Here is a 25,206-nt window from a genome sequence, read left to right as displayed (position 1 = left end):
CTTTTTTTAACCTTTTGTTGTGGCCTGTGACCTCTTAGACTCCACATTATCATCTCTCATTCTCTTCTCTGCCATTGTCTTCTAACAGTTACTAAGTTCTTCTTCTCTCATTGTTTGCTTTGTGACATGACTCATCATGCCCAGTGTACCCGACATAGCATCCAGTTTTATCCAAACAGTGTGCTGCTCTTTTCTCCTCAAATTTCAGTCTAAAGCTCTGTGAATCAGTGAGGTTGGTCTTCTGCCAAATGATTCCGGTAGCCACCTTGGTCCATTTGAGGAAGCCCCAGGTGAGGACAAGAGGAGTCAAAATCCTGTTCTCCATATCTTCTCTGTTAACGTGAGCCACCCACCACCACTGACAGCTCTTAACTACCTTTCATGGCCAGCCCAAATCTGCTCAACCCACCTTCAGTAATTTCACTTATAACCACTGTCTCCAGAAAGGACTGAGGGTAGGGAGCCCACTTTTCTGAGTAGTTAGAATTGTAGCATTTCATAGCTGGGAAACATCTTAGCCATAACCGATAGGTGCTCCTCTCATCGTCCAGGTGCAAGCAGTAAGACTCAGAGAAGGCAGATTAGTGGAGCACGACTGCATGGTTGGTGCCGGAGCCACCCGTCCAAGGCTCTTCCTGTGCTTGGAGGAGCCTGTGTGTTTTAAGAGCTGTGTTTCCCATTAGTCGAGAGAACCAGAAGTGAGTGGGAGAGCTCATTTGAAAAATCCAGTCTATCTAGAAAGGTTCTTAGGGAAGACATAGAATTTAAACATTTGGTGTTTAGTGTAAATTGTTTTGAAATGGGAATGAATGTACATATGGATGTGAGTGTATTTGTATTATGAATGATAGTAATATGACCAAAACAGTTGAGGATAGGAAATTGTAAACCTGCCTCTCTCTGTTGAGATTCTTGGCTTTATTTGACCCTGGGAGCAATGGAAAGGGTATAATCTTAAACTAGTAGCGTCTCTACAGAGTTCATTTTAAGTACCCCAGTTTTTCTTAAGAAATATTTGAGGTTTACACAGACTGATGTACTGATTAGGGTAGAAACTGGGTGGAGGAAGAGGGGTGGGAATGTGGAGATTTCTCATCATACTCTGTTTCCCAAATACAGCAGGTGCTCACAGTAGATGGTAGACGTGCTAAAGTTTGGCAGAAACCATTGGCTCTTGCTGGGTCACGTTACACAGAGGCCTGTTGGCCCCACAAACAGGAAGAAGCCTTCTGTGCGCTGATTCAGGCTTTGCCCTTGTTGACTTGTTTCCTCCCATCTCTGCATGAAGTTCAACCCACATGCATGGTGTGCCTTGTTGTGAGTGATTCTTAGGAAAGCAGGCCCTTCTTCACACCTACACGTGTTTAACCGAAGTATTTACAAAAGAAGGCCTGCTCGGAGCAACCACTGAGTCTCCATACTTATGCTCACTGGCCTTTTGTGCAGCTCTCAGCCTGCTTTGTTCCCCGTCCCCCCAAGCCTGACTCAGACTTTTTCAAACTTAAGACTTCTACATATTTTCCTAGAGTCAGTTCATTTTCCTAGGGTGCCTTTTTTCTGTCTGCCTCCCCCTTCTCTTTTTATTACCTGGAGTGTTTAGAGTTCAATTATGCAGACATGGAATTAGCTTTTCAGTCATTGGAAAGTATGGCTACTCTTAGAGCCATGACTCTTTATATACCATTTTAGGAGGTGAATGGCCACTCCTTCCTTTTTCCCTGTACCAGTGATTGAACTTCAGAAACTGTGGTCCTACTCAAAGAAGAGAGCTTGCCCTCCTTAGACCTACAGGTTTAAATAAGTAGTTGTTTCCATTTTTGGCTGGTGCTTAAGACACCTTGAGACATGGGAACCACTCTTCTCCAATTAGCATTGGGGAGCATCTCCTGGGTATGTTGCCTTCTGTACTTTATGTTATGGGAGTTTCTGGAGCAATCCCCAAGTAGCCCATGCAGAAGGAACACCACTCTAGAAAGAGACCTTATGAAGTCTGTTCTGACATTGATGCTTCATGGTTCATTTCTATCTTTAGAGTGTTTTTTTAAAGACACAGGTACATGCTTTGAACATTTTTGAATTAATTGTTGTTTATATCTTCTCAGTCTTAACTTTCCCAGCTGCTTGTGTGAGCAAGGCAGGAAAGGCCTTTTGTGTCCTGTCAGTCCCTTAGACCATCACACTGCCATATGGGCTTACAGGAGCTGTCTTTTACAATAAGAATTAATTTTTTGTTGGTTCACCAGAACAGCATGCAAAAACTCCTTTTCCCCCTGCCCCTCAAAAGCCCTGCTAAGGTGGCAGTAATGACTATTTGTACTCTGCAGATAGAAAAAGGTCAGCTAAATCAGAGCCTTGCTCTTGACTTAATGAATTGGGAGAGGGACTATAAAGTGTACGCAGACCTCTGGGCTTCTGTTGTCTTTTTAAAATATAAGCTATATGGAGCAATCCTGCACAGTGCTGGTGGTAGCTGTGTCTGTGACAGACTGCCAGTTAGAACCAATGCTGATGGGTTCTTTTTTCTAAGTTTTAATTTAAATTCAAGTTAGTTAACGTACGGCTGTCCAGTATTGGTTTCAGGAGTAGAACTCAGTGATTCATCACTTACAACACCCAGTGCTCATCACAACAAGTGCCCTTCTCAATACCCATCACCCACCCACCTCCCTTCATCAAACCCTGTTTGTTCCCTATCGTTAGACTCTCTTATGGTTTGCCTCTCTGTCGGCTTTGAAGGATCTTTTATGTCGAATGCCTGGTTCCTTTTTATTCAACCTGAACTCTTAGTAGCTAGAATTGGTTTCTTCTCACAAAGGAAACCATGATTTCTTCTAGAAGGGTGTAGTTACAGATTCAAGATATCTACTAAGTAGCCTGACCTTATGTGCCTGGCGGTAGTTCTTGGCATGCTTGCACAGTTCGATCTGGGGCCCATTTTCTCACTGGTTTCATCTAGGCTGTAGGAGCTCTCTCTGCCCTACCTAGGTCCTCTGCTGCTTTCTCTTCTCTCTCATTTAATCATTTTGCTTTGTCACTTCCTGGCTGTGAGAACAGCAGGCCCATCATAGAGGGAAGACCTGATTTTCTCTCTCGAGTTTATCTTCAGGGCAAATTTGATCACAACTTCCTTTTAAAAACCCCCATTTTAGGTGTGAGCAGAGGAGTTTAGGGAGAAATAGGGTACGGTCATATTTAAGTGCTCATGTGATATTTAGGATTTCAGATTTCCCAAGCACTAAGGAGTATGTGCACATAAAAAAAAAAAAAACATTAACAAAGGTTTTGTTTTTAAATTGTCATATCTGTATAAAAACATGTCAGTACTTTGAATTCCTATAATATAATCATAAATATTATTAATAATATTGATACTGTTTCTGAGGATTGTCATGTAAAAATAGTGAATTACAGTTTTAAGAACACCATAAAATATTTAAAGCTCAATAGTGGTTTTCATTTTTTTCGAAAAATTTCTGAGAAAGGAAGTTCCTCTGAAATCTTGTGGGTGCTTAATAGGTAGTTACAGGTCACCCAGGACATAATAGCAAGACTACGATTGGCATTTCTATCCTCTGAGACACAAAAATAAAGAATATTCTTATTTATGTTGGAGTGTAGGACACTGTACCTTCCTCTGCAGAGTCAAAGAGACAAACTGTTCAATCTAACCCTGGGTGGGGTGGAGTGAAAGAGTGGTTCTATCAGCCCTGTGGGACCTGAAGTCAGAGTGAAGACAGTTTCTTGTTTGCGAATGGTAATTAGTAGGTTTGTCTCAGAGCAAGGCCCTGCACTCGTCCCTGGTAGCAACCTTAGGATTGGCTGGTGATGCTTAAAAACCATCTGTCACCTGCTCTGACTCACCCAAGTTTAAAGCGAATCCCAGAAGTCTCAGGTTTCTTCAGGAAGTTGAGTTCCAAAGCCATCTGTGAGATCAGGTTAAGGTGACTTTTCTCTACTGTAAGCATTAATAATTGTCCATAACTAAGCAAACATGCTATCATTGTATGTTTATGATGGGATTATGTTTTCTTGGTGAGTGGGCATTTAGGAAATCAAGATATTTTATGGCTATTTTTCGCACTACAGTTTGAAAAAAGTTAAGGTGTACAGTATTAAAAAAATACACTAAACAGATTAGAATTTCTTGTTCTGGGAGAAACCAAGATGAAGAAAGAACACGATTAAGGTTAAATGATCATAAAGGATATTGACATGACCAGCACAGATATATTTTCCAAATAGTAGACTTCAAAACTACAGACTTCTAAAAACTGTCCTCTACTAGGATAAGAGATTATGGGCTGGAAACATAAACACACAATGAAAGTTCAGTAGAGCAGACGTTTTAATAGTGATGAACGCTGGTTGGGTTCTTACCGTGTGCTCGCTCTTTACATTTGTGAGCTCCTAAAGCTCCTTGACCTTCATAACAACTTGAGGAGGAAGGTCTCCTTATTTATCCCCATTGTACACACCAGGAATGTTGAAGATTGGATAGGTTATGTGATTTATCCAAGATCACACAGGCCAGAAATGGTGATACCATTCACAAAGTATTAGAGAGGGCCTGGGGTGTTTGGAGACTTACTACTTTTCTTTCTTTCTTTTCTTTTTTTTTTTTTTTTTTTGAGATTGCTGTCCCCTTTTTACATTATTTCTATGAGATCTAGTGAACCCCATATGGTAGTTCTTGTGTTTTATTTTTCTGTGGTAACTCTCTCTCCTTAAGTTGGGCATTCTCATAGAATCTTAGGATGGTCACCCTGAAAGAGATTGGCTGGGCTCTGCAGTCTGTCCTCTGGGACAAAAAACCGGAGAGAGATCTCACTTGTTAAGGATAGTGAGAAGTTATTTTCTCTAATCTTGGTTGTCTTCAGGAAGGACCTCCACTAAAAGCAAAACTATCCTTTCATACACAGTTCTACTGTATATCCTGGAAGTCAGTGATTTGATGTAAAAACTAAAATGTCATTAATACAACTTCTTTTAGAGCCTAAATGGAAGTTGGAGAATGAGTAATTACTACTTCATTATAAAATTTCATTATTCACTCCAGCCACGCTGGGAGGTTCCTTGAGTGTTTGCTTATTGAGCACTAACTATGTGCCAGGCATCGCAATGAATTGTGTTGAGTCTGATCTTGGAAAACTTCAAGAATGACACTAGATACCCCAGCCACCCTGCATGGTTTAGAGTCAGATTTTTAGTCTTTTTTTTTTTTTAAATTCTTTTTTTCTTATTTATGATAGTCACACACACAGAGAGAGAGAGGCAGAGACACAGGCAGAGGGAGAAGCAGGCTCCATGCACCGGGAGCCCGACGTGGGACTCGATCCCGGGTCTCCAGGATCGCGCCCTGGGCCAAAGGCAGGCGCCAAACCGCTGCGCCACCCAGGGATCCCAGATTTTTAACATTTTTGAATGATAATGATGATTTGTCTGTCACAGTATATTATTTAGTCCTTATAACAACTCTGAGATAGTATTATCATACCCATTTTACAGGTGAAGCAACTAAGGCTCAGTGACCCTGAGAAACATAACCCTTGTCACACAGCAGAGCCTTGACCTTGTGGGCTCCTAAAGAGAGTAGTAATCATTTTAATATAGCACTTGATGAATGCCTTTGCTTCCATTATCTCATTTACTTTTGGAATGAACATGGTGGTGGTTGTTATACTCATTTTACAGATAGCAGTAATCACTTATATTTATTATGTGCTTAATATTTACCAGGAATGCCAGATAACTCATCAGATAAGGCCCCTGTCATAGAATGCTCCCAGCAACCCTAACCCTAAGTAGCATCGTTATTCCCATTTTACAGATGAGCTGTTGAGACCCAGAAGTTAAAATGGCTTGCTCACTGCAGTGATGGCCTGGACTGCTCAGCACAGTTAGGGTCTGGGCTGCCCAGCCAGTGCCCATGACCATTTCACAATATTCACTTTATCATGTTACACTCACTCATTTCCAGATGAGGAAACTAAGATTCAAGGAGTTCCCTAACATAGCCAAGGCCATGAAGCTTATAAATAGCAGAGCTGCTAGGGTTCCAACGCTTAACCCTTTTGCTGGAAAGCCCACTTATTACCCTCTGGACCAGGCTGCCCCTCCACACAAGGGAGAACCGAAATGCGGCCCAAATTAAGTTCCCTGATTCCTCTCTGACATGTTTAAACATTAATCATTTTAGTCATTCTTTACATTTCTTTGTATTTTTTCCCATTTTTAGGCAGGGAGCCCTGTACTACTGCTAACAGCATATGATAGTAGAGGAATAGACACACAGGTTAGACTGCTTGCTCCGGAAGTCATCCAGTAAAGTCAGATTAGAGTTCAGATCCACATCTGAGTCCTGTGTGCCCTGCTCATTTATCTGTTTGATTCTTGTCCTTTTTGTCTGTTGAAATGTGGCTTGAGAGAGGTTCTTGACTTTGTGAGATTGCTTTCTAGGGCTGGACGGAATGCATCTTTTCCCATCTGAAGATCATCTACATTTCTCTGAAATGTAATGAATTACGTTAATGGCTAAAATAAGGAAGTATGTCATATATGTAACAAGGACCACTGACTCTGATTTGAAATGTTGCCCATCTCTACAGTCTCAGCCTTGAACATTTTACAGCACAAAAATTCGTTACTTTAAAGACCAAGTCCTCTTTAGGTTTCTGAAAGAAAAGTGTATGTTAACCATTTACAGTACTGTACTTTTATTCAAATCACAAACTCCCGTAAATGTTCCCTGACATTGAATTGGATGGAATTTTCCTATGTATCTGTTGATATAGTAAACATCAGATAAATATTCAGATGTATTTAATTATTTTGATTCAGTATTGTTCTACTTAGCCTTTAAATATATTGTTTCTGAATTGAACAAATAAACAAGAAATAGCTGAAACTAACTGGCTTTGATTGTATGGAAAAACCAAGAGGCTTTATTTTTTATTTTTTATTTTTTTTTAACCAAGAGGCTTTAAAAGAGGAATCACTTCAGAAATAACCCGTGTCTTGTAATCATTTTTATTTTTAGTGATAAGCCTGCATTGACTATTCAAACATACTGATCATTTTAAAAAATTAAGCTTGTCATTTTTAGAGGCTAATAGGTGTTAGGGAAATAATTTTAAATGTGCTCCAAATGTATTAGTGCCAATTCAGGTGTGTTTTAACTGGGGACCACCCTGTGTCACCAAGAGTTTTCTTTTCCTTTTCCTTTTCCTTTTCCTTTTCCTTTTCCTTTTCCTTTTCCTTTCCTTTTCCTTTTTCTTTTCTTTTCTTTTCTTTTCTTTTCTTTTCTTTTCTTTTCTTTTCTTTTCTTTTCTTTTTTCTTTCTTTTCTTTTCTTTTCTTTTCTTTTCTTTTCTTTTCTTTTCTTTTCTTTTCTTTTCTTTTCTTTTCTTTTCTTTTCTTTTCTTTCTTGACAAGTATTAGTACTTAGTGAGTGCCTCTTTGTGCTGGTCCTCTCTTCGCGGTTTTCTAATGTAATTCTCACATCCCTGTGATTCAGAGATAATTACCCCCACTTCTTTAGAGATGGCTCAGAGTTGCTGAGTAATTAACTGAAGATCACACAGCTAGAAACTAGAAGCCTCAGAATTTGAATCTAATTCTGCACATTCAAAAGTCCCTGAATATTCTAATATACAATGTTGTCTTGTGAACAGCCCAGTGTATTCGAATTTTTAAAATTTAGCAAAACATTTTGGAATTAGCAAAAAGAAAGTTAAGAGAAATTTGCTTATGATTCTGTTTGATTAGCCCTCTGAGAAGAACAAAACAGTTTGAAATATACACTGGAAATATAGAGCAAATTTACTTTTTTCTTCTTCTGTAGACTGAAGCCCTTTTGATAAATGTAACTGGCTTTGAGCTTGTGCCTCCAGGAAACCCCATAGAGATACATCAAAAGATACTGTTAATGCTCAGCACTTAACCCTAACAAGTTGGCTGCCCATTATTTTTATTATTACAGTGACTGTAGGTAACACTAGGCTGTATTTCAAACATGTGGCATCTTTAAACCAGATTCCAATAGGATTAAAGACATATCCCTGCTTTTCTGTTTTGGGTTGTTTTCTTACTGTCAGAAACTCATATGCTTAACATTGAAACTGGATGGTGATGAAGCTTTTTTTTTTTTTTTTAAGAGAGAGAAGGGATGGGGGAAGGGCAGCGAGAGAGGGAGAGAGTCTTAAGCAGACTACCACTCGATGCAGAGCCCGAAACAGGGCTGGCTCTCACAACCCTGAGATCAAGACCTGAGTGGAAATCAAGAGTCAGACCCTTAACCAATGGAGACACCTGGGAGCCCTGAAGCTTTTCAGTTCTTAATGGCAGTTGACTTTGAAATTAAGTTTGTCTCTTTCTTAAAAGTTATTTTCTGGGGTAGCTTTAACATGAGAATCCTAAAACTGGCTGCCCTCCTCCGTGTTCTTCTCACATGCTGCTACCTCTGTTCTCATCTCTACCCTCAACCTCCTGACCCTGCTGGTAGAAAGTGCCATCCATTGACCTCCCTGGAAAGAAAGTGAAATCATGGAATCATGTACTTTATAAACCAAAAAGCACATCTGAAAAATAGTAGCTGGATACGCAACAGGGGAAAAGTACAGTCTACCTCTTCTTTAAGCAAGTTGATTGTTCAAAGAAATTCTAACTTAAAAAAAAAGTTGAGAGTAACATGTGTTCATTGAAATAAGATGAGAAGATACACAAAATAAATAGAATTCAACTTTGTAAATATAACTGGAGCAGATTGTTTTTTAAATGGCCGTTAGACTTTCTAAATAGAAATCCTTATGTGTGAGAGAGAAATAGTCCTTTTGCATGGCCCATGTTGTCACACTCATCCAGCCTGGAAGTCTAGGAAGGTTTGTGCCATCCAGGGCCTGAGTGGGTGGGGCCACAGGAAGTCAGTAGTCCTTATGGATCCTCCTTTTTCTCTTGATTTATCCCCTCTCAGTTTTGGGCTGCATGTTCTAAGTGGCCAGTACTCTAAAGATGTTTCTTCTTTTTCCCAGACCCCAGACAGGCACAGTCTTCCCCGCCGTGGTCTTATGACCAGTCTTACCCGTCCTACCTGAGCCAGATGACATCCCCGTCCATTCACTCCACCACCCCGCTGTCTTCCACGCGGGGCACGGGGCTTCCTGCCATCACCGACGTGCCCAGGCGCATTTCAGGTAAAGACCATACTTTAACTACAGACCCACTCCCGTGCTGGGGGCGGGGAGGGGGGTGCTGGGGTTGTAGGGTGGGCCAAGGTTCACGGTAACTCTATCAGAGACGTGTGGGCAAGGGGATGACAGCTGGCAAACCGGGTCCTCTGGATTACGAGGTTATCAAGTACTTGAACCTTTTAAATGAAAAGACTGAAAACCCGCCAGAGCTGGCATCATTTCCTTAAGATGACAGTCAGTGCCACCGAGCTTTTGTTCTGCTGAATTGTGTCCCCTTCGGTGGGCGCGGTCTCCACCGGGGCCTTCTCCTGAGGGTCTTAGGCCAGGCCTTCCTCTGCTTGCGTTCCTCTCTCTTCTCCACCTCCGCCTGTAAGCCAGATCACGGACTGATGGCGCGGCCTTCCATTTCTGGAGCCTCTTAAGTCCCACAGGTCCAAGCTGACTTGTTCTGAGAGAGAACACCTGCAAACTTCAGATCCTTATCAGAAGCTAGTCATTTTAAGTGTGGTGAGGCCTGGAAGGATCTTAAAGGGCCCCGTGTGGCCTGTGAGTGGCCAGTCCCAGACTGCCGCAGCCTCTGCACGAAGCGCCCGCCCTCGCCCTGGCAGCCCCGGTGCGCACACATCTGTTATTCCACAGGCCCTGCAGAAACCTGTGGCTCATGGTGGAGGCGCATGTGGTGAACAGTGCGGCTTCCTCTCTCCGTCGTGGAGAGAATTCATCATAGAGAGAGCCAGAGAGCGTACACAGGCTTCACACTGGCAAGTGGAGAACAGTTCAGGGCTCTCGGCCACCCATGTGAGTCCCGTGGATAAGGAAGAAAATCTCTCAGTGCAGCCCTGACACACAGACTGGAGCACGGCCCCCATAGATAAACCAGTAAACCCACTGAGGCACACACAGTAGGCTCCTCTTACGTGTCAGACACTCTTCTCAGCGGTCGCGCTCTCTGCACCTGTTTGACTCCTGGCCAGGTTAATGCCTTTCTTTCTTTCTCTTTGTGTTTCTGTCTCTGTTTCTCTCCCTGTCTCATCTTCTGCAAAGCTCGAAGCCTCTACTCACTCCACTGAGTCGCATCACTGACAAGCTGAAGCTCCACCAGCAGGCTTGCAGGTTTTGATTAGTTCAGACTCCTTTATTTCTTTCCGCTTGGGAGGAGGGAAGGCTTTGTTTCTCAAGCGAATGGCAGGAAGGGGCTCTCTGGTCCTAGTGCCTTCACATTTTCTACAGCAGATGGACTCCCGCAGGGGTGAGTAGGGAAAGAAGAGGGGTGGAGGGAGAACCACGAGATTCTTTGGAAAACCATGTTGACTTTCCATTTTGACTGCGAGTATTATTTTTTTGAATCACATGGTATGCATTGGGGGGGATTGTGCAGAGGATAGAATTTTAATTATCATTTTCCTTGACAGGAATTACTACCTCCTTTAGGCAACCATCAGTTAAAGACACGAGAAGGGATGAGTAAGGCCTGGGTGGGGGTGGTGGAGAATGAGGGCTGATGTGGGATCAAAGGCACAGTGCTGGATGGTGTTGAATTAGTTCTGGTCATTCCTTCTGTGTTTTATACTGAGTCTGTTTTGTTTCACATAGGGCCAAAATGACACTTTGCCAGGACAGATTTGTGCAAACTTGCTTCTGTTTAGGGTCCTCTGGGGCTTCCATCTGTACAACCCTCTGTGGCTGAAGAAGATTTTGCTGTTTGTCCTCTGGCAGTACCTAGAGGAACAAACCTCAGGGAGTGATCATAGCTATAGGGACACTTACCTACCACGTTTTCTCACCCAGGTGCATTCACATAAAATTCAGTGGGAAAGCCATTGAAAACCATTGCAAAGAACACTGAAAACATTCCCCATAAATGACTAGTCACTGTTATTAATCTTTTACACATATAATATAGAATAGGTTACCTTGAGTCCATTCACTGATAATTATTTAAAACCTTTCCATAAATGAATACAACATAACTCCTGTTTCATAGAAGAGGCAGTAGGAGCAGAAACAGGTTAATTGTCCAGCCATATATTGATCGGAGGCCAACGGTAGGAACGAGCCTCTGCTCTAAACTAGTTTAAAACTGAGTTCAGTCCAGTTTTTTCCTCATTTCTATGAGTTGTTCCTGGCAAAGTAACATGGTGCCAGGGTGGGAGGTTCTGTGTAAACATCAAAGGGAAGAGAACAGAAAATCCCTCTGGTCAGCATGTGAGGAAACAGGAAGAAAGAACTAGATGTGGACTGTCAGGGAACTGGAGGAACTCTGATTTACCTGGCCTTCCTCTTGGGTGTGGGGCTGAGTCCACACCCCAGAGTGCCGCCCGGTGGGCTTGGGGATCAAGTTGGCTGGAGTGAGTGCCGCTTTCACTTCTTTGGGGGCCGGTCCTAGGGACCTTCCTTGAACTTGGCTTCCCAGGTGCCCCAGTGCATAGTTTCTGTCTTATCCACCCCCGCCCCCTCCAATATCTAAAGCCATCCCTAGGGTCAAGGATGCTTTCTCTCCATAACATGGATAACCTAAACATTAAACTTCATCTCCATCTCTAGGGCAGACCTGTGTTCGTTTTTTGAGAAGCTTTCCAGAGCAGTTCATGCTTTTGTGTAGAGAACTCAGTTCTCATCTCCTTATATGAAGGGGAAACAAAAATACTCTCATATGATCATGGGTGAGAAAGAAGTCCTTACTTGTATGGGAGAACTGGAGGTTCAGATCCAGATTCGAATCCCAGCTCATGCACACAACAGGCAAGTTTCTTACTTCTCTGAAACTTAGCTTTCTTATTTATAAAATAGGGATATAATATTAATCTCCTAGGGTTATTGTGAGGAACCAGTGGGATGCTTTATGTAAAGTGCTGCCAACACACCACACACTCACTATGTGCTCCACAGATTGTAGCTGATATTATGAAGTAAAAGTTGTTTTGTAAAAATTGCCTATCTGTATATAATTTGCAAGCAAGCCCTAGCTTAAATGAGTCAAGTAGGCAAAAAATCTGAACTCTTAAAGGGGATTATTTGCTTTGTAAAATGGATCCACCACAGAATATATTTAAAACAACAACAAAAAAAAACCTCTTGAAATATTTAAATATTTAAATGAGTTAATACTCAAATGGCATTCATAAAGCACTGCACACAGTGCCTAGCACAGAGAAGTACTCAATGTTTTATTATTATTATCGTATAGATTTAGAATGAATGTTTACAGAGCTAAAAGCACTTGGGAACCATCCATAAAAGGTCAGTAAGAGAAAATAACTATTTCGTTATAAACATTGGAAAATAGCATGATCCTATTCTTTTCCAAGGGATCATAGGAATAAGAGCAACCAGAGAGATCTTTCAGAAAGTACTGTTCCTAAAGATACTCCAGTTCATCCGAAAAGACCATCCCAAAGAAAGACCAACATGTAATATACTTAAAGATCTTCAGAAAATCCAATCGTACAACTTCCTGTTTTGGCATTCCTGCTGAGTAATTTTTCCAGTGTGGCTGCAAATGCCAGACCTTAATGGATTACAATAAAGACAGTGATGCTGTAGTGTGTTGTCCCTGCCATGGCACTCATGGAAGTGAGGTCTAAATAAAGATGATTGAAAGGTATGTTACCCACACTCCCTACTTTACTGCAGGTAAAGATGCCACACCAGATGTCTTGGAGTTCACAGGCACAATACCAAGATTCAGGAAATATTTCCTTAACCTTAAACCGCCTTCGATATTATAACAAAAACAATAACAACAGTCATAGGTTTATGACTAAACAATAAATTATTGTCATGTAATTGATCAGTAGGGCTTCCTTTATTGTAACAAGGTTTAGTTCCTGTGCAGCTGAATTAGAAAAATCAAATGCTTCTTATCAGAAGCCCTGGGGACTGGTTTTCCTCTCCTCCCCTATTTATTATGATGAATGTGGCTTATCACATAACAATCCGTATTGAAGTAGCATCCTCCATTCCTGAGGGATCTTATACATTATCTCATTTCATCTTAAACGATCCTAAACATTCACTATATGGAGGTAGTCAAAATTGTTTCTCACTGATTCTATCAAAGAGCAAGGTGTGGCAAGGCAGGACAACAAGTAAGCCTGACAACAACCCAGACCATTGTATGTCTTTATCGTGGTAATCGTGTTATCAGCCATGGCATTTTAGATGTTCAAAGCCCTCCTGAGGCTTGGCACAAAGCTTATAATGACTTTTCTGCAGGTCATTACAAAATACTAGGCGAGTGAATAATTACAGACTTTCAAAATGTATTTTATGTAATTACCCCGTATGAAAAGAAACAACTGTTTCTTGAGTTTGATTCTTTGACTTTTGGGTCAGAGTATGAGCTTGAAGGAGGGGACCCTACAGAAGTCTATTCACTGCAGATGACTCCTTGCCTGCCCCACCCATCTGAGTAAATTGGCTTAGATTGACCTAAGTCTGTAGCGCTCTTCAGTATAGATGAAATGGAAGGGATTCATATAGTCCTTTTTCTGGGGTCTTGGTCACTGTGCCCATGGACCTCTCTGATGCTTTCAGGAGGTCTCTTAGGTAAAATCCGTGAGTTAGAGACATAAGAGTAGGGTCATATATGTTGTCTGCCTTTTGTTACTCTGAGAGAGGCCAATGCAGGTTGTATGGATGATTTTTTTCTACATTTGTAGGACTTTTTTTTTCATGTGAGACAGAGTTAAGAATTGTAATCTTTTTGAAGGTTACATGTTTTGTTTTTGTTTGTTTCAGCAAATGGTCTTGAATTTCTTCTTGCAAAATATTTAAATATCAAAAAATTCCACTTAATCAACTGCACAGGACTATTAAAGATGTCTCTGTTTTTATGACTCTTAGTCCCTAAACTATAATATTTCCAAAGGTCAGCAGAATAGGCGTTAGTCTAATAAATAAAGTTACTAAACATTATTTTACTACTACCACAAAATCTAGAAAGTGTCAGTGGAAAAACCCCATTTGATCATTCAAGGCCTATCGGGAGGGGTTGTTTCGTGTGATTTCAACCCCAGCTGTGTTTGATGCAGTTCATTTTTAAACGTCCCTTATAACCGAGTTTCTATCAAGTCCCCTGAGTCCGGTTTTGAAACCAGCAGCTTCAATAATGTGCCAAGTATATGTGGACATTTATTTTCACAGGGCCACTCTTAACTCACAGGAGGGAGTGACGCCTTAAGAGAGGTTAAAAGGAAAGCTCCAGCAATTAATACTAATAAACCAGAAAGTTAAAGCAACCATAATAAAACACTAGAACATCTACTTTTTACTACAGAACCATTCCTTTATTAAGAGCCACCTGTTTCGTAGACACACCTCTGCCACAGCAGCCACGGGCAAGTAATTAAGTTTAATAGGAGCCACTCTTATTTTGAAGAAGTTCTCTGTTTAAAGCCACAGAGGGGGAAGTTATTAAATTTAATAGACCCTAAACAAAGGCAAGCCCTGTGTTCCCAGTTGAATGTTGTTAAGTAGTCTTCTCTGTGTTATCTCGGCTGTGATTGGTTGGGTTATTTTGGCATTCTATACGTTAAATTCATCTTGCTTTCTCCAAAGATAGGCTCTCTACTGACATGAACAGATGATGTTTTTATCATATTGCTGGGGAGTAGGAGGTGGGTGTCCCAAGTTCAGGGCGTACCTGGACCTCGGCGTACTATGAGTTTTGAGTTATTGATGCCGAGGACCCAGGAAGTGGTTTCCATTCCGACTAGATCGGTGGGGGTAGTTGGCCTGATTCACAGGACTGACTGAACTCGGCTGTGTGATATTTACTGTTACTTGTAGTTAGACGGGAGGTACGGAAGCTCAGCGTGAACCTGCGTATGTGGCCTGACTCTGATTTTACACGTGGTTCTTGTCAGCTATGTTCGTGAACATTTGTTTTTTGATACATGTACGACCACCCACATGTGAAGAAAAGATTGAGTAATGAAGGGGCTCATGCGTATGCAAGGATGGCAAGGACATGGCTACAGATTTTGCTGAAAGATTTGCTACAATGCCTTTCTTTTCGTAGGAGAAAACTTAGGAGTTTGAGCCTCGCCTCACTAAAAGTTATTAAAGTTTAATTTTTTAATGACACGGTGGCTTCTGTGGTTCACAAAGAAGAGGGTGGAGGCAGTTTGACTAAGGGAACCTGAGTTTTAGTTTCATTGTCATTGAAGATTCTGTGCACTGTCCTCAGCTGTGTGTGTCCGTTCATTCCTTGTGCCTGTGTGGGCCAATGGGAACAAATTACTCAGAAGTGCCCATCAGCATGTGTCAAAATTTTGTGCAAGGAGCGAGATGATCTCTGCCCAGGGGTTTGTTGCTCTTAGGACTTCTAACAAAGTTTGCCTTATCTGATAAATGCTGGTGGAGAAACTACTGAGTCACTGGCTTCAAAATGGTAGAAAGATCCTCTGTTTATATATATATGTTTTTAAATTGATACTTCATTTTTTTTTAGAGGAGTTTTATTTAAAAGTTTATAGAGAAGTTCTAGATTTACAGAAAAATTGAGCATAAAGTAGAGCTGGGATCTTAGCCCCCCCCCCCCCCCCTACCCTACTTGCCTGGCATTTTGTCTTATTATTCACTTCTTGCATTTGTGTGGTACATTTGGTATATTTGATGAACCGATATATTGATATATTATTCCTAACTGAAGTCCATAGTTTATGTGAGCATTCACTGTCAGTGTTGTGCACTTCTCTGAGTTTTGTCAAATACATAATGCCAAGTATCCACCACTACAGAGTCCTTCACAATAATTTTGTTGCCCTAAAAATCCCCTGGACTCTACCTGTCTGTCCCTCTCCACCTGCCCCCATAGCCCCAGGCTGTGATCTTTTACCTCTCTCGATAGTTTTGCCTTTTTCAGAATGTTGTATAATCAGAATCAGTTTGTAGCCTTTTCAGCCCGGTTTCTCTCCCTTACTTTGCCATGTGCATTTAAGGTCCCTCTATATCGTTCCATGACTTGGTAGCTCACTTCTTTTTACCACTGGGTACTGTTCTATTGTAAGGATGTTATTTTTTAAAACATCAAAGCTGCTCTCCCTGGGCGTGGGAATACCCCCCACCCCCACCACCCATTTCCTTTTGTCACTGACTCTGTCAATGATACCTTCTTTTTAAGAAAGCATTTCATGCATTCCTTCCTGGGGAAACACTTCCTCTGTCACAGCAGTTGTCACCAAAAATGGCCCAGATCACGGTTTTCCGTACTTTTGGTCCATTTTTTAATAAATATTTTTCTTTGGTTTTGTCCGTAGACCGCTTACTAAACAGTACATTTAGGTGATGATGCTTATCAGTTCAAGTACAGAACAGACCCAGCTTAAAAATAACAGCCCATTTATCTGGCCACTTCGCTGCCCTCCCAGGTAAAGGATGCTCCTTTTCCCTAAGGATGCCTGGCGTTCTGTAAGCACACTTCCCACTTCCATGCCAGCTGCCAGCTCTTTTTGCCACATTGCTGGCTCAGGCCCTGTCCATCCATCTCAGCTACCTCTTTCCCAAAAGGAATCCCTTCCCCAACCACCAGTTTCCTCAGACTTTATTACTCTGTCTACGCCCATCCATTTCTCACCTCTGTGCTTCGGATGCACCTCCCATGTGATGTATACCTTCCTTTGCTTGCACGCCTTTCACCTTCTACCGGAGGTAAGCTTCTCAAGCACGGTGACTGCTTCGTGCATAGTCTTGAATTCTTATAACCGAGCATGGTTTGGGGCATGTAGCATGTGCTCAGTAAATCCTTAATGAGACAACTCTCAGTGGGAGAGGAGTTAGGAAAATAGAAGACGGTAGGCATGTAGAAGAAAAGGGGAGAAGAAAAGGAAAAAGGAGAGAGATGATTTTATTCACCTGGAACAACAAAGAAAGGACAAAACAGGAGGAACTTTGATTGCTGATAAGGACAGGAAATAGCACAGTATGAGTGTGCATAAGCAGTATATATTTTTATCTCCGAGCCTCTCTGCAATGTGTTTCATATTTAGAACACATAGCAAGACTGCATCTGTTTCCAGAACTTGCTAACAGTTGGTAATAATGCCAAAACATACTTTAGTTCCAGCTTGAAACCAAATGATCAAATAGAATTTTTGATTTCTAATTTAGGGTCTGACATTAATTATAGCCATCATGTAATAAAGTGTCAAAGTCTTTTTTTGGGAAAATAATAGAAATTTTATTAACTAAGCTGTAAATGGAAGCAAAACGATGCCTCTAAAACAAAGGAAAGGCTCTGGTTTTGACATTTTTGACCATCTTACCTTCTCCACACTGAACGTTCCTTGTTCTCCCCAATCCTCTCTGCTCTTTTAAACCCTTGCTGTATGATAGGGCTTCCTGCCACTCCCTGTCCGGGTCCGTGGTCTCTGGGTCCATGGTCTCCTGGCACACCACGGTTTGTTAGTATACCTCTTCACGCCTGGTGCCCAGAACCAAACTCCCGTATTCTTGGCCTCTGTTAGAGGAGACTGTGGTGGCTTTAGTGCTCTGGTGACTATACTACACTCTGTCTCCTCATGTTTGCCATTTTCTGGCAAGCTGAATTTTTTTTTTCACTTTTACAGTTATTTTTTCAGATCCAAGTATGATCATTTATAGTTATTCCCATTTGGTTTTATCTTATTTACTTCAAGTAATAGTTCCTGCCTGTCAGGAACTTCTTGGAGTTTTATAGCCTCATCCAATATAGTAGTAGCCTCTTGCATTCCCTCCTACCTGGGAAGTCTTTTCTTAGCTTACTTCAATCATATCAAGTCAGCTCAGCAACTACTTGGTACATAATTATAATGTGTATAGGCAGGCAACAAACAAAAACCAAAATCGAAGATCTCATCTGTGCCTTCAGGAAGCTTTCAGTGTTACTTAGGAGAGGACATAAGCGAATATGACACAGTTACCCTGTGATGCCAGACGTGTAGATGCTGGAATGTACAAACAATGCTCAGAATGTTAGTGAGAAGTGATCTCTTGCCCTCCTGCCCAAGCAACTTAAAGCCTTCTCCTTAGGAAATTAAAATCAGCTCCATTCTGCTAGATTATACTTTTATTCTGAGTTACTTCAACAATTATATTTTCGACTGCAAAACAAAAGTTCTACTTGTTTGCATGTGTGGTTTCATAATGTTTCTTAAGATAGGACAAGAACATAGAGAAAACCTTCTCTTTTCCCACCTAGATGGAAAGTTCCCTTGGGCCAAGGACTAGCCTACTAACCCTCTGCAGTGTCTCTGAGTCCTAGTTTTATGCTCTGTAAGTAGATGCTCATGGGAAGTACTTGCTCACGACAGAAAAATCTATCCAATAGTACTGCCTGCTTTTGGGTCCTTTATGCTGGAAATATTGTTAGGAATTGCTAACACATCTAGAAGTGGGGCTGTACAGGAGACTAATGACGATTGCCATTTGCTTAATTTCATATTGCATATTTACATGATAGAATTTTTTACTATCTCTTTTATAGTGAAGCAACACTGTTAGCTCTATGCCATTACATATATATGCATATATGCATGTATCACCAGTTCAGTACATTTAAAGTGAATATACATATAAATATTCTTGATAGGCCTGTTATTTGAGATGTTAGTATCAGCCAGCTACTACTTTAACATTTTTCTGGAAAAACAGGACTCTTTGAAACCCTCTGTGTTTTTGTATTATTTTGTTACTTTAATGAGCATCGATTTCTCAGGAAATATTAATTGTCTCTGCTGGTAGGGGAAAGAGACACTGATGATTATTTTAAGTTTGCTTTTAGATCTGTTAATACATAGAAATAGTTGTAAAGGAAAAAGGAAAGATATAATTGAAAGAGGTAACTGAACAAGTAAACAGTTTCCATATAATTAAAATCCTATATGATAAGATACAAATAACAGCACTTTAATTTGAATTATTCAAAGTCATTTTTGGACATTTTATTTTGAACAGTTCAAAGTCCTGTTCAGACTCCTTTTTGGATTGTTTTCTCAAAAAATGTATAGGAAGGCATATATTATTAAATTGGGTATTTAACAGAATTTAAGAGACTTGGTTTGAGGCAAACCTAGGATCCCATTTGACTATACATCTAATTTTTTTTTTAATGTGACTCTCAAGAAATTCACGAATCTCAAATCCATGAAAGTCACGTAAATAAAATGCTTCTCAGGCACCAGTGTCCCTGAATATCTCAGAGGTGTCATCTTTTCCAGGAAGGTGTCATCTTTTCCAGAGACACTTTGGCTTTAAGTGATAAACTTAGAAATACAGTCCAGCATAGTAGACTAGAACAAGATGGATGTTCCTATATCCAGAGTTTACCGCTCTCTCTCTAATCAAAATGGTCACCATTCCAGCTCCCTGTTGTAATTAGTAATAATGCTATAGTTAATGGAATAATAATAACAAATATAATGATGGTTATAAACACTCCACTCTCTGCCAAGAAGAGCAGTGATTCACGATAAATCAATAATAAACCCATTGATGTGGTTACAATAAATCCATACCTAATTAAGAAGAACCCTTTCTAAATAAAAACCACCAAGGAAATAAAAACAGACTTGGAAAAGAGGAAAAAGTCTGATAATAGAGTTGTGGTACTCATCATTAAAAAAAAAAAACAACAAACCCACAAACTCGCCAACTACACAGGAGAAAAACAATACAGTGTCAGTGTTGCTTAAACGTACAGTGGAGAGTTGACCTGAAAGATTCCAAAAAGGAAAGAGTTTGGCCCTCTGGACAGTTCACAGAGAAAGTTGAGGGTTTTTTTTTTTTTTTTTTTTTTTGATCTTAGAAGTTGGTAGGTGTCACAGGTATTGTACCTTTGAAGCATTGGTTGGGTCTTGGTTTTTGTTTCACTCTGACAATCTCTGTCTTTTAAAAGGCACATTTTAGACCATTGACATTCAGAGTAGCTATTGATATAGTTGGATTAATATCTACCATATTCGTTACTGTTTTTTATTTATTGCCCCTGTTCCTTATCTTCTTTTCATTGTTTGTCTTCCACTCTTTTTCCTCCTTTCATGGTTTTAGTTGAACATTTTATGTGATTCTACTTTCCCTCTGTTCTTATCCTGTCATTGAGTTATACTTCCCTTTTTACCTTCTTTTAGTGGTTCCCCAGATTTGCAATATATATTTACCACTACTCCCAAGTCTACCTTCAGTAACACTGTAGCACTTCATGGATAGCGTGAGTACCTTAGAACCTATAAACATCTGTGTGTACGTTTTATGTGGACATAACTTTTCAACTTCTCTGGGTAAATGCTGTGGAGTGCAATTGCTGGGTCACATGGTAAGAGTATATTTACCTTTGTAAGAAACTGCCAAACTGTTTCCGAAAGTGGCTGTGCCATGTTGCATTCCAAACAGCCATGAATGCAAGTTCCTGTTGCTCTATGTGATCTCTATGTGCATTTATATTTCAAGTGGGTTTCCTGTAGGTAACATACAGTTGGGTCCTGTTTTTTGATCCATTTTAACAATCTCCATCTTAAATGGTGCATTTAGATCATTGATGTTTGGTGGATTATTGATATAGTTGGATGAATAGTTGGATTAACTTAATATAGTTGGATTAACCTTTGAAGGGTTAAGGGTTATTAAAACTTACTCAGGTGACCTGTTTAACTGAGCAAATGATTGAAGCATTTAAATTGGGACCTGCATCCCCAAAGACAATTGAACCTAACACCAATGAAATAGTAGTTGCTCAATAAAATGGTGTTGCATTGTTTTGGTTTATTAGAAGAATGTTCCTTCTAAGGCACAGGCATGCAGCACAGTGGTTAAAGACTCACAGCCTCGTCGGCAGCATGCTAGAAACAGCACTTGGCTGGGAATTGAGGAACCTGCGATCTATTTTTAGATGAGCTTCTGAGTTCTTGAGAAGCTCACTTAACTTCTATGGGCCTTAGGTTCCTTATGTGTGAAATAAATTGGGCTAGATCTTCTCCAAGGTCCATCATTTTGAATGGCTAGGTTGCTAAATAAGGCTTGTTTCTCTCAGAAACATTGAGTGACCAGCACACCAGAAATCTAAATATCACCACCCATAATAAAAATAAAGGCTAGCATAGTATTTGATTTCTTAATTAAATTCGTAAGGAGACCTACTATAGATGTCAAGAATCGCTTTGTTATGTGCTTCAGTTGATTCTGATAAGGAGCAATCTAGGATCAGGTTAATTGGTGGCAAAAATCTGTACTTTCAGATCTTGACACTTGACCACAGCCAAACTTCTGTTCAAGGTGAAGCGTAATATATGTGCATGTTTGTCCAAGTCTGCAGGCAGTTTGAAACCACGGCTTTATTAAAAGGAAGAAAAACCTTTTTTTTATTGACATTTTACATACCCTAGCATGGTTTTATGTAACTTATCTATTGTACACTCTATCTGAGAATGGCTATAATAAAGACTAATTTATCTTCTGGGAGAGTTGAGAATCTTGTAAGCTAAAGGTTATAACAACAAAAGAACAGGTGAATTCTATTAATAACAGAATAAATGGAATTATTCATTTATAATTCATAAAACAAAATTATAATAAAGTTCCTTTTAGTGAAACATTGCTATCATAGTATTTTAGACCACATGATAAATGTCTTTATTAATACAAATTATTGTTGACATTAAATATACTCATTAATTGACTCTGTTCTAGTCACCGGAGGTACAATGGTGAGTAAGAAAAGCTCAGGGAGCTTTTTCTGGGGCATATGATGTAGTGATTTAAACAATCAGTCTTTGGAGCCAGACTCTTCAGGGTTTAAATCTAGGCTTTTTGACTCACTTGCTATGTGATCTTGGGAATTTTACTTAGCTTGTCTGTACCACAATTTCTTCATCTGTGAAATGGGCTAATAATACCGCCAACCTCAAAAGGTCATTATGAGGACAAAAGAATTAAGTATGTAAAGCTCTTGGAATAATACCTGGTAATAAATGTTAGCTGTAAAGGGGTAAAAGTAGGCAACCGAATAAGAAAGTATTATCTAGGGCTATGTACTGTGAGGAAAGCAAAATAGGGTGATGTTATGAGGAAGCTGAAATCTAAATTTACAAGAAAGAGTCAGCCCTGTGAAGCTCATTGCAGGCAGCAGGGAAGGTTGGTGCAAAGGCCCTGGAGTGGGAAGAGGAATGGCTGTGTTTTGGAGTGTGTAGAAAATGAGGTGGAGTCAGAGAGATCGCTGCTCCAGGGAATGCCGGGCCTCTGCTGCTCAGGAGCAGAAGTTTGGGTTTCCTGGTCCACGTAGTGAGAAGCCATGGACAGATTTTAAGCAAAGTCGTGATATCAATGGATTGCTAGTTTCAGAAGGTCCCTCTCTGGCTGTTTGGGGGAGAATTGTGTAAGAGGATGAGAGAGGAAGCAAGAGTGTGTCGGGGAGGCTGTGGTAGTCACCCTGGTAGGAGGATGGTGGCTCGTACTTGCCTGAAAGCAGTGGGGACGGGGACGCTCTGGACTGGCGCAAGTATTTTCCCTCAGTCATCAAAACGTTTTAGTGCTTTCCCCCAGTCGTCAGTCTGCTTTAAAAAGAATAATATTATATCTTATAAGATTTTAGCTAACCTTTAGACATTGTTTATACACCCCATAGTGAAGCTGTAATTCAGGAATTACTTGATTTATTGGGTGAATACAGAACCACCAACCTGGAAAATTCAGGCCAGAAATCCATTTCGAGAGCTGAAATGCTTGGTTTGGTTGTTTTAATTGACACATTAATCTGATTATTTCCAGGAGCTCCCCTTCCTTGGCACTGTGCAAACACAGATTTCAGTGCAGTTGAAGCACAATGATGAGATTAATTTGGGGGACCGACCCGCATGGTATGTTCCCCTCACCCTCTTCAAATATTAGGGAGTATATTTTTAGATATTTCATAGCCTTTATACATACCAGTTCCTTTTATTGCTTTTAAGATGGAATGAAATGAAAATCGCCACATGGGTGTGACTGAGCTGCCTCTGCAGGTGCTCATACCGAGAAGTGTGTGGCGAAAGCCCTGAAATGAAGAGACCCCTGAGCAAGGGGTTTGTGGTTAGTTACCTCAGGCTTGCAAACTAATATTTTGCATTTGAACAAAGTAGGGCTATGTGAGGCATCAGCATTTGCCCTCCCTGTGAATGGAGGAACCACCCAGAACCACTTCTTCCCAGAGGATTGAGAAATGGGGGCATATTTGAAATTGGAAAGAACTTGAATTGATAAGGGAGGAGGAACTTGTTCTAAGTAGAATGTTGTAAATACAGACTAAGGGTAGAGGAGGAAGCTTTAAAAAGCTGAGATGATTAGAATAAGTGTTGTAGTCAGCTATCACTCCCATCTCAGATTCTTTCCAAACTCTGGGCCTTAAAAAGAGATCTCCTCCCCACCCCAACCTTCAGTTAGTTTCTCTAGGAATTAGCTTCAAGATCTTGAGAAGATATGAGCACTTCTTAACATTTCCTGTTTGAAAAGTCACAAAAGTCCTACTATCCATGGGCATAGGCTTCCTATTCTTCCTGGAATCCCAAGGTTCAGAGGTATATGCTGAAAACTGTTATAACCATTTTTTTTAAGATTTTATTTATTTATTCATGAGACACACACACACACACACAGAGAGAGAGAGAGAGGCAGAGACACAGGCAGAGGGAGAAGCAGGCTCCATGTAGGGACTCCATCCGGGTCTCCAGGATGAGGCTCTGGGCTGAAGGTGGCACTAAACCACTGAGCCACGCGGGTTGCCCGGTATAACCATTTTTAAAGAAAAGAAGGAAAGCAGTAAAATCAGCGTCTGGGGAGCAGTGACCTAATCAGCTTAAAATTTATTTTGAGTTTTAGAAGCTCGTAGGATGCAAAATAAGATACAATTCAAAGAGTATCATCCTCTTTTATGATGGGAAATCCAGAATAATTCCAATGGCTGTGAAAACTTTACAGATCGGGATTCTTGGTTAGAGGTTGGCTGTCAAACCTAGTTTTAACCTTTCTCCCTGGCTTTGCCCTTTAGAATAGGACAGTAATGGAGAATAGAGGTCAAAGACTCAATGTAAGGTAGAGACAAAACTGGACTGAGAAACAGCAGGTAACAAGCCACTGAAGAGAGAGAGAGAGAAAAAAAAGCCACTTGTGAAAGGATTAAAATGTAAAGGCAGTGTGTGCTGTACTAATTAGAAAGAGGGGTGTTTTCTCCTCAGGAGCCCAGGAGTTCTGAATCTCAGTGTACAAATGTATATAATTAATTTCCTTCCTCTTCAGATGAAGGGTGGTTTGATCATGCTCATGTTTAGGCCTTGGGTACTGTTCTTTTTTTGCTACCACCCAGGAGTATCATATTGAAAATCACCACAGAAGTGGTAACCAGATAAAGCTAGGACTTTAGGACTAGAAAGCCAGATCTGTGGTTATGTCTCAGCCCCATGCAGACTTCCCAAGCTAGTATTTCAAGTGGCAGCCTTGGACTTCCAGAGCCCCAGCCCCAGCCCCGGGTGGGTCCCTGTAGATGGCTATGCTGCTTTACCCTGCTCTATCTTTGCCATGTTGCCTGGTGCCTAAAAAAGAAAAACGGTTTCACCAAAGTGAACCTCACCCAAGGGTCTTCCTGCCAACATTTTAATAAAAAAAGTAGCATCTCAAACTATAAATAGTAGAACTTCCAGTTCAAAGTTTGAAACAGATCTTTCTAATAGTTTATGAAAATCAAATAAGCAGTACCACTTAGGCTATTTAGAAGGCAGATTGGAGCCATTCACATTGAGGTACAACTCAACTACCCATAGAGGTGGCACGAGGGCTCTAATACATATATAACAAATGGGCTAGCACTGAGGGATGAATGACGAGATCTGTACCGATTGTTCTGAGAGTCAGGGCTGTGGATTCCCCCACAGCATCATACCGCGTGTGAGAAGGTGCATGGCCCGGTACAGCTAGGTGACAAATGGGTTATAATTGCAGGTCAGGCTGCTGTCCCAGAGGATGCTGGCCTGAAGGCTGGGTCAGCGAGGAGAGATGGAGACTCAGGCAGGTGCTCAGAG

At 40.8% G+C, this 25,206-nt stretch overlaps 1 protein-coding gene across 4 annotated transcripts in view; it reads left to right on the top strand.

The window, feature by feature from the left end:
- Window positions 1–25,206, top strand: part of RUNX2 (RUNX family transcription factor 2) — a 148,204-nt gene that overhangs the window by 78,982 nt on the left and 44,016 nt on the right. For all 4 annotated transcript variants that reach the window (XM_041750757.1, XM_041750747.1, XM_041750739.1 and 1 more), the window contains one exon: window positions 9,026–9,187. In XM_041750757.1, coding sequence (XP_041606691.1) covers window positions 9,026–9,187 — 162 coding nt within the window. The remainder of the gene's footprint in view (window positions 1–9,025; window positions 9,188–25,206) is intronic.

Source organism: Vulpes lagopus, chromosome 1 (assembly GCF_018345385.1).
Source record: "Vulpes lagopus strain Blue_001 chromosome 1, ASM1834538v1, whole genome shotgun sequence".
Taxonomy (NCBI): Eukaryota; Metazoa; Chordata; class Mammalia; order Carnivora; family Canidae; genus Vulpes; species Vulpes lagopus.
Note: the sequence above shows the minus strand (reverse complement) of the source record. Positions and strands in the feature narration are given on the sequence as shown.